General features: G+C 39.6%; 1 protein-coding gene across 2 annotated transcripts in view; it reads left to right on the plus strand.

Annotated features, from left to right (window-relative positions):
- PDE1C (phosphodiesterase 1C, calmodulin-dependent 70kDa) overlaps window positions 1-2,289 on the plus strand; it is a 718,015-nt gene extending 715,726 nt beyond the window's left edge. For both annotated transcript variants that reach the window (XM_006887612.1, XM_006887613.1), the window contains one exon: window positions 2,120-2,289. In XM_006887612.1, the coding sequence (XP_006887674.1) occupies window positions 2,120-2,289 (170 nt within the window). The remainder of the gene's footprint in view (window positions 1-2,119) is intronic.
- The last annotated feature ends 7,904 nt before the right edge of the window (window positions 2,290-10,193 follow it).

Consider the following 10,193-nt stretch of genomic DNA (forward strand, 5'->3'; position numbering starts at 1 on the left):
TGTGTGTGTGTGTGTGTGTGTGTGTGTGTGTGTAGAGACAGAGAGAAAGAAGTCTAGTGGAAAGAAACTGAACTGCATTCCCAAAGACAGGTGGGCCAAATCCACCTGCTGTCCCACAGGAAAAAGATGACCAATCTCCTCACATGTGCCTCTGAAAACCCTCTGGAGGGTCAGCTATGGCAGTATCCCCACTCTTCTATTTCTATTTGCATTTTCCTTCTCAGACAGGCTTCAGTTTGCACCAGTTTTTTCTATGGCCTCAGAGTATTTCCAGAATGTCCCAAGATTTGTTTAATCGATCCTGATAACTGGTCCAAGTTTGTCCATTGGGAGCACTGGGAACCAATTGGTTCCTGAGTTCCATCAATAATTGCTTTTTCTTGTTTATTTTCTTTTTTGATCTCTTTCTTACTTTCTGACAGTACAAGGTGCTTTAAGCTCATCATAAATATTTTCTGTTAAATGTCCAGAATCAGTCATTCTGGAGATCCAGGAAGGAATCTCTTTTCTGAGATCACACTAGACCTATACCTAAAAAAAGGGAGGGTGGGGGTTCATCCACAAAATGTTCACCACAATATTAACAATATATTTGCTTATTCATATTTTAGTAAAAGCTAAAACTTCAGATCTTAACAAAAAGCATTTAGATGCTGTTTTGATACACACACGATAATTGCCCATCTGCTCTGTGTATTCTATGCTTGTATGTGCTGTTGAGGCTATTGCAACTCATAGTGACCCTATCAGTTACTGCTGTAGAGTCCTAATCGACTCATAGCTGACCCTCCAGCAGATTTTTCAGAGGTTGTAATCATACAGAGGAGATTGCCTGTCTTTCTCTCAGGGAGCAGCTGGTGGCATCCAACCACCAGAGGCATGAGATCCTGCTCTATCTCAGCTGATAAAGAAGTAAATATGTGTGTTTCTCTGAACCCATGTGTTTAATATAGCTGTTAACATGTCTGTGTGTCACCACTTGCTAAACAAACATGAGTCCATACTGATGTATCCAATTCTAATTCATTGTCACATGGATCATTCTAGCCTACTATTGCTTATCAACAAACTCCTACTCCAAAGATTGTAAGAAAGCTGGGCTCTCACCATCTGCTCTTCATTTGCTTTGTTGTTCAACTCTGTTATTCAAGTGTAGTGGTATAAGAACTAATAACTCTAACTCTCTTGGGAAAGAAATTTTTAGCTGGAATGGAGCTGCTTTGATTTTTAGTTGTACAGACTTTTCCACACTTTCTTCAGAAACTGAACTGCAATTCCAAAGACAGGTGGACCAGGGAAGTTACTACTGCATGTGTAAGACAGCTTGTTTTGTTATATTCTACATTCCATCCTGAAATACCCTAAACGTCCAATTTACAGCTTCAGAAATCCAAAGGATGGTCAGCCATGAGTCAGTTCTGACTCAATGTTGATGAATTCTTTTGAGGGATTTTATTTTCTTTTGGGTTTGGTTATTGTTTTTGAGAATAGGTGTGTGGGTATGTGATTTCATATTATTACTTTCTTATTCTCAAATGATAAATGTAATTGAGCATCTTTTCATATGCCTATTTGCCACCTGAATTCTTTATTTAGGGAGAAGATTGTTCATATATTTTGCCATTTTTGTGATTGGCTTGTTTGTTTCTTTATTGTTGGGTTTTGAGAGAGTTTTGTAAGTATTTTTAAAATAATGTGTGTGTGTATTTTTCTGCCTAGCACTTCAAGTTTATGTGCTGCTTTCCAGGTGGAGTAACCTATGGGCAGTGCTGACTGGTGGTTAATAATATGTCTCATCTCACCCATGTTTGTCTTTCTGTTCCCAGAAGTAGCCCTAGTGCTCCCTCTTGTTTCCATAATTCTATTAATTCATTAGCAAAGAATGTTTGTGTTCTGGGGGTCAATGTTGTCTATTCTAGAATTTTTGTCTTTTACATGTACAATTAACAGGATAATGTGTTTGTTCATCTATCTGTGTGACGATCTTGATGGGAATCCAACCCAATTTGTTGTCTGGTTTTGGAGGAAATGGTTCTGTTGTTGTTACCTACAATATTTGTATCATGTCATATTATTAGTGAGGCTAACTGCTATTTATCTTCCTTTCCATGACTTCCAGTCATCAAGCCTCCTTTACGCCATTTTAAACGCCCTGCTTATGCATCTAGCTCCTATGCACCTTCAGTTCCAAAGAAAACTGATGAACATCCTGTGAGGTACAAGATGCTGGACCAGCGGATCAAAATGAAAAAGATTCAGAACATCTCACATAACTGGAACAGAAAATAGGTCAAAGTGAAAGAAGAGGAGCGAAAAAAGACCTGTCTAGCTACTTCTCAGCTCTCAACAGTGACCCGATCTCCTTTTAGAGGCCTTTGGAGCTAATAATCTTATTGGTCAGGCAATGTAAAGACTGCATATAGTTTTTCTTTTGTTATGTTTAATTAATCACCAAATTTGGAGGCAATCCAGAGTCCAGCAGCAAATCAGTAAGAGAATTGTCTAATGTGGATTTTGCTGACATAGATAGAATCTTTCAAAGTCTAAATGGGACCAAAGTGTAAAAAGAAAACTAGTTAAGAAAAAAATGAAATTCCTTCCATTGTCACTGTTTTTATCCCTGGACACTGACTTTCCTTGTAAAAAATTCTATTTTAATATCTAGTATATAAAAAAAGTCCAAGGATATATTTTTCAATTTTATATTAACAAGTATTTTTAATTGTACATGTTTAAAATATGGAAAAAGATGTAACTTTGAAAGTAAATGCATTCAAAACACAATTTGTACTTCCGAATGTAACAACCTTAAAGAGAGAAGATAGATTGATTTCTGAACTTCAGCTTTACAAAGTGGATCAAAGTAAAGATGAAACAAGTACCCTAGTTTTGTTTCTCATGATTTACCTCATACCCAGGGGCCTCATTGCATTTTAAAGGATTCAAGAGTTTGCAGGAGACATATTTTGTCTCCCCTTTCCTCTAATCCTTCACTTTTATCCACAATAGACTAGAAATCAAAGGAATGGACTCACACATGCAACGCACCGATTGGTCTTGCAAGCCTTCAACAGCAGTATGCGAAATCGTGTCCCTAATTCATATTCTTTGTTCTCTCATTTCCTGCCCCTTCCAAAATTGGAAATTCCTTTATGTGAAATTTAAATCATTTTCCCCAACATACCACATATTCAAAGTCCTTTGGAGTCTCAATGCATTGGAATGAATTGTTGGTGTTGGTGTTAAAGCAGATTCTATAACTCACCATGGTCACATTTCTAGCTTTTCTGTCTTCTCTCTGGAGATTTGTTGGAAGACAATATCACAAAAATGACAAGGTTCAATGCCAGAAGCAGCCTGTGGTCCTGTGAAACCGTCTATTGTTGTTATGTACCGTTGAATTAGAACCACCTCATAGCTGGCCCTCCAGCATGTTTTCGGAGGCTTTACATCACATGAGAGGGGAATGCTCATCTTTCTCCTCCAGAGCATTTGCTGGATTTGAACCACATGTCTTAGGGTTGACAGCATAGCTTCTAACCAGAGAGGCCTAGTGGGGGGTGGGGCGCAGAAATTTAGATTTATTGTCTGCTTTCCAAGCCTTGTCCTATTAATAACTAGTTTCAAGTTTTCACTCTAGCGCCATAAACATCAAGCATCTCAGTTTGCCTAATTAGAAAATGGAGTTCATAATCCGCACTCTGCATCTGGTGTTGAAGATTCAGGTTCATGTAGGTTCTGAGAGCTAACGCTGAGCCTCGTGAGTAATAGGTGCATAAGCAAAGTAGCTGTGAGCCCTTTCTGTTAAAACTGAGCCTCCACACACTCCCAAGAATGAGTTGTCTTTTGTGGTCACAATTCTTGGGGCTCAACTGCAAAGGATTTGGTGTCTTCACCTTCATCTTATTTCCCATGAACTGCATTTGTTCAAGTAGCTAGATCCAGAATTTAGTGCCCATCTTGCTATGAGCAATTTACACATCATGTTCTTTATGATGGTATTTCAGGGGCATTTAATTGCTGTGCAAAATAATCACTGTGATTTTCTGTTAGAGAAGCCATTGTAATTCTTAGCACACCACCTAGTGCCTAAGAAAAAAAAGACTCATTTGCAGCCTTTACTCAGCTTGAATTAGTTTTAACTCAAAAGGTAATTCCTACTTATTTGTAGATACATCAGTACTTGCTGCACAGAACCATTTGACCACACAATAAAACTGTCATTGAAATAAACGCTTCCTCATATAACCAATGGATCAGCCCACAAGCAATGTAACTTATCTCTCTCTCTCAATACCTATAGTCTCTCAGGGTTTCTGTGGCTATGCTTCTAGATATTCGAAGCTGTGATCCTGGGTAACAGAGTTAGCTTTTGTATTCTTCAGTCCCAAGATGTATTTTCAACTATTGCTAGTAATTTAATTGAGAAATGTCCAGATACTAAGATTCGGCACTGCTTATTAAATGTCTACCATGATTTTTGCATGATGGATTATACAGAAATGCAAGATTATATATTCTTACAGCAAATAAAATTATGCTTGTAAAAGACTTTCTTGGTTTTGAGTCATTGTTTTTCTTTTCTGGGAATCATTTGGATATAGCTAGATTTCCTTTAACTTTAACTCAAGCATTTCTGTTGAGTTGGAAGCAACTCACAGTTGACTTTCCAGTGGATTTTCAGAGACTGTAAGTCACAGGGGAGGAGACTGCTTATCTTTCTCTCTCAAAGCAGCTGGTGGATTCGAACAGCCTGAGTTTGAGTTGGTAGTACCTCTCCTTACCCAGTAGACCACTAAAACCTCCCTAACTTTGGCAAGGTGAATAGAGTGAATTACCCTTTACAATTTTATTTTTTTATTATGTCAATGATAATCACAAATCCAAGAAATTAATTAGGTAACATGAGTAACCGATAATTTTATCTGGTCAGTAGTTGCCAACAGAATCACCAATCTCTATTTACCACACTCCAGGCTACACTGATAACTAGGTGGCTAAGAACTAAAACTTAATGTTAGAAAAGACTAACTAAATCCTCCCTTTTGCTTGATCTATAATCTTCACCAAGCTAAATAATCTCTCTAAATGTTCATTTCCTCCACTATAAAATGAGGATCATAACAATACTTAACTTGCAGTGGCATAGGTCAGGATTTATAGTTGTTGGTATTGTTAGGTGTCGTCGAGTGTAGTATGACTCATAGTAACCCTACAGACAACAGACTGGAACCCTGCCCTGTCCTGTGCCATCCTCATCATCTCTGACACACTTGAGTTCATTTCTGCACACAGTGTGTCAATCCATCTCTTTGAGGGTAGCCTGTCTTTCCTTGACCCTCCACCTGTCCAAGCATGATGTCTTTTTCCAAGGAATCGCCTTTCCTACCAACATATCAAAAGTATGAGAGATGAAGCTTCATCATCTTTACCTCCAAGGAGCACTCTGGCTGCATTTCTTCCAAGACGTATCTGGAGTATTGTTTGTTTGTGTTTAATTTTACATTGGTTTGTATACAAAATTCATACCCTTTGAATTTCATTCATGTACATTGTGTTCCACACATTTCTTCATTCACATTGTGTTTCATACAATAATTCTCATAAACTATATGTGTTTGTTTTCATCATAATTTTTTGACATTTTTAGGGTCTTTCCCCATTAGCATTGTGTTTCTAACAATCATTCCCATACATTGTGTCTTATAAAGTAAGATACTTGTTTGTTCCTTTGGCAGGCCATGGGGTATTCAGTACACTTTTTCCAACAACACAACTCAAACTCATCAATTTTTCTTCTGTCTTCCTTATTAATTGTTCAACTCTCAGATACACAGCAAGTGATTGAAAAGACCATGCTTTGAATCAGGTACCACTTTAGTCTTCACACTGACATCATTGCTCTTCGGCATTTTGGAGGGATCCCTGACTGTTGATTTGCCCAATGCAATACATCTCCTGACCTCCTGACAGCTGGTACCAAGGGCATTGGTTGTTGATACAAGCAAAAGGAAATAATTTGCAACATCAATCCTTTATCCATATATTATGAAGTTGCCTGATGACCAATGTTTTCTATCCTTGATGTTGAAATATAGTCTATATTGAAAACTGTAGTCCTTGATTTTCTGCAGCAAACATTTCATGTCCTATTCACTTTCATCCAGCAAGATTGTGTTATCTATAAGCAGATTGTTGATGAGTCTTGCTCCAATCCTGATGCCACATTCCTCTTCATAGAGTATATACGGTAGACATTAGGATCCAATAAATGTTGGCTGTTATTTCTTACACAGAGAATGGACGATGAGCGAGAATGAAGTACGGTAAACAGTAGTCAGATTTTAAAATTCTAAAAAAATGTGCCTTACTTTGTCTATGCCATCAGTCAGGTTGTTAATCTCTTACCACTTAAGTGAAATGGACTTAGTAATTTAACCATGTCTTATCCACCTGTTTTCACATTGTCTATCCAAGTTTCTATGACAGCTTACTATTTACTCTTTAATGTACACACCTATATTTAGTAGGAAACTCGACAGTTCTACTCACTGTGTTCTCTTTATCATGTATTGCACTGTTGGTGTTCTTGAACTTCCATCTTTTAGGGTTATCTCATGTTCCTTTGGGAGCTCTGGAGGCCTAGTGGTAAGGAATGATGCTGCAATCCTGAAGGCACACTGTTCAAATCTACCAGCTGCTTCATGGGAGAAAGATGGGCAATCTCCTTCTGTGCAATTCCACTGCCTCTGGTCAGCTTCGGGTCAGTTCTGACCAAATGGCCACAACAACATGTCCCTAGTCAATCTTTTTTTATTGTCCTTCCTATAATCACTGTCCTTCAGTCTGCTTCCACTTATCCCATTTCATCCCTACAGCCACTGCTTATTTTTTTTTTATCTTCCCAATCCACAGTCTCACACATATACCACATGGAACAGATCCACTTAAAGCCTTAGGATGATAGCACAACAGAAGCAAATACTTAAACAATATTGAAGCAATATATGCAAATCCCCTTTTGAAGAGAATGTTTCACTGGTGTGTTTTCCTCCGTTTATCCAAGCATTATGTCCTTCTGCAGGAAATGGCACATCCTAAAGGACGTGAGGTGAAGCCTCACCATCCTTCCAAGGAGGCTTCTGGCTATACATTTTCCAACACATATCTGCTTGTTCTTTTAGCAGTTTGTGGCATAATCAGTGTTCTTCTCAAACATCACAATTCAAACATCAATTCATTTAAATCTTATCCAATGTCCAACTTTCAGAGACATATGATGCAACTAAAAATGTCATAGCTTGAGTTAAGCACATTTTAGTCTTTAAACTGACATCCTTGTTCTTTAGAACTTTGAGAAGGTCCTTGATAGCAAAACTGGAGGGTCAGAGAAAGAAAGATCCTCATCAAGATGGAGTGATACAGGGACTACAATGATGAATTTGAACTGAGAAGATTTTGAAGGTTGTGCAGCTTTGGATAGGATTTACTTCTGTTGTGCGTAAGGTCACTTAAGAGCCTGAGTCAACTTGAGGGTACCCAGGGAGCCCTGAGGGGTGAGTGCATTAACATCCGACTGCTAACTGAAAGGTTGGTGGTTTAAATACACCAGTCACTCTGCAGGAGAGAGATGAGGCAGCCTGTTCCTGTTACGATGTACAACCTCAGAAACCCAGTGCAGGGTTTGCCTCTGAAATCTTGGATTTCTTCCATCAATATTTTTTCTGCGCCAGTCTTGGACTCAGTCTGTGATGGTGAAGAGCAGTTAACTTTTCACTCTCTATACCACAAAACTCTTGAGCACTTTCAACTTATGGCCAAACTAACTCATTAACTCATTCTTTTCTCATTCTCTCTCTCTCTCTGATTCTCATTCTCTCTCTCTCCTAGTTGAAAGCAACTCATAGTTGACTAAATAAGGTATTACCAACACCTAAAAAATGGCTGATTCTGAAGTAAACTAAGCTAGAGTTCAGTTATATTAAGATAACTCTGTTTTGATTCACTACTTTAAATTCTTCCTTCCTTGCAACTCTGATGTGTCAAAAGATGTCACTTTCCTGCCACCCTTTGCAGTATTGTTTGAGTTCTACCCAGCTTAAACAACCTAAGAGCACCATCCCTAGCCCTATAGCACCGCCCTTCTTGTTGGGTACCACGAAGGACCCAAGGACAAATCCAGACTCCTGCCTCTGCGTACAGCACTGTTTATTTCTTGTGATGTAAGTTTCTCCAAAGCAATAAATCAATACCTTTCAGCTTGACTCCTGGTAATATTTTGGCTTCTACCTGAGCACTTCTACTGAAGGACTTTCCCTCCTGAATTTGAATCTTGACAACTGATGAACTAGCCAGAAGACTAAGAGACTCCTAGAAGGACCCACAGAAGAAAGCAATGAGGAGGAGATTGAGACTTGGAGGTGTGTGGGGTGGGGTAATCCTGGGTTGGCCTTTGACATCCGTGTGTGGTCCTGTGGTTCAGTTTTTGGAAGAATGAGGACTGGTGTACTGAGTGAACTAACTCAGTGCCAAAAGGACAAATATTGTATAAAACCATTATTTTAGAATATGTATGAAGATCCAACAGGAGGGGTGGAAGCAAAGGGATGAGGATGTGTGGGAAGGTTGCGGGGGGAATTAATCATGTGGTTGAAAAGTTGATAGGGGATGCGAAGGAAATTTGAAGAATCTGGTATTAAAAACAATATATTCTAATTTTGTAAATAAACTAATATAATTTTAAAAATTTAAAAAAGAAAACCCATCTTTTCAACTGTAGTTCATTCCTACACACTAGTATTTAGAAGTAGTAAGCCACATGTTGTTTAGTGAACCCATGTTGCAAGAAATGTGAATTACAGCTTTCTCTTGCATTCCCTTTCTTTAATAACAAGGACTACGTTCTTTTTTTGGGGGGGTGGGGAGAATGTCCCCAAATGTCCCAAGGTTTGGTCGTACTTCTGCAGAGCAGAGCAGTTGAGAAGGCTGAGGAAGATGTATAAGCATTTGTTGCCACTGTAACCTAGTGATGCTCTCTGAGTTTAAAGCCAAGATTAGACAGACAGACCTACACAGAGCTAGTCCTTCCAGGTGCGGGAAGAATGAATACAAACTGCCATCACCAGACAGCTGGTCTCCCACTTAGTGACATCTGGCCAAGCAGTGGAGGCTGGAGCATGTGGCCAAAGAAAAGAGCAAAGAAGGTGCTGGCTTTTGCAGACAGCACAATAGTTGTGAAATCATTAAGAGGTAAACAGGTGGAGTCCATCTGGTTTAACGGGAAGATTTATCCCACAGTCACTGGCTGGTGGCAGATGGACAGTCGCTCTCCAGCCCCACCTTTGGTTCCCACTCCCACCAGAGCTCCTGAAGGGGGCGCAGTAGGGGAAAAGAAAATGAGTGGGAAATTTCTGCAGGAGCACCAGCATGGTGGACTCACCAACAGCTGCACTTCTGCCACAGCCTTGCATTGTACCAGGAAGGGTGGTTCTGCTATATTCCTGCTGCGCTCACATGGTTCATGAGATCCTTCCCCCGCAAGTGTTACAGCCCCCAGCAGCAGCACAGGCCAATCGCTGGAGCCAAGAGAGAATGACCATAGCCACACTCTCCTCACTCCTGTCATTCATCCCCAAGGGTCCAATCTTAGGACGTCTCTCCTACAGCATGACTAATCTTTCACCCCAGCTTGGGCAGTGGTCCATGTCTAGGGGTGGGTGTGTAGTTCTTGCATGAGAAACTAGCAAGAGACAAGAGATCTAATGTTCAACTCATTATACAAAGGTCTCCAAAGAACTAACAAATTTGATAGTCCCTAGCAACAAGAAGACAAGTATAAATCCACTTACCCGCCCATAGTTGTTTCTCCAGTGGGTTTTAATGAAAGTTTACAGAGACTTTGGATTTCCATTAATTCACTGTTGCACTTTTCTCCTGGCCCATCTCCACCCCCCCCCCCAGTTCGCTCTTCTCTTTGGAGAGTAAAATTCTTTCATTGTTTTACAATCCCTCCCCGCCAAGTCCACTCCACTACGCAGCCTTCGCAGCCTTCGTTCTGGACTCTTGTCATGACAATAATACCTAACCATATACCCCTTTTAAATAGTTCTCTCCCTCAACTGTTTCAATGCAATATACATAATTTATCCCATCTTTCTCAGTCTCCTCCTAACCCTGATATCAGTCCCGTTTTA

Source organism: Elephantulus edwardii, unplaced genomic scaffold (genome assembly GCF_000299155.1).
Source record: "Elephantulus edwardii isolate Elephantulus edwardi_28Jun2011 unplaced genomic scaffold, EleEdw1.0 scaffold00059, whole genome shotgun sequence".
Lineage (NCBI taxonomy): Eukaryota > Metazoa > Chordata > Mammalia > Macroscelidea > Macroscelididae > Elephantulus > Elephantulus edwardii.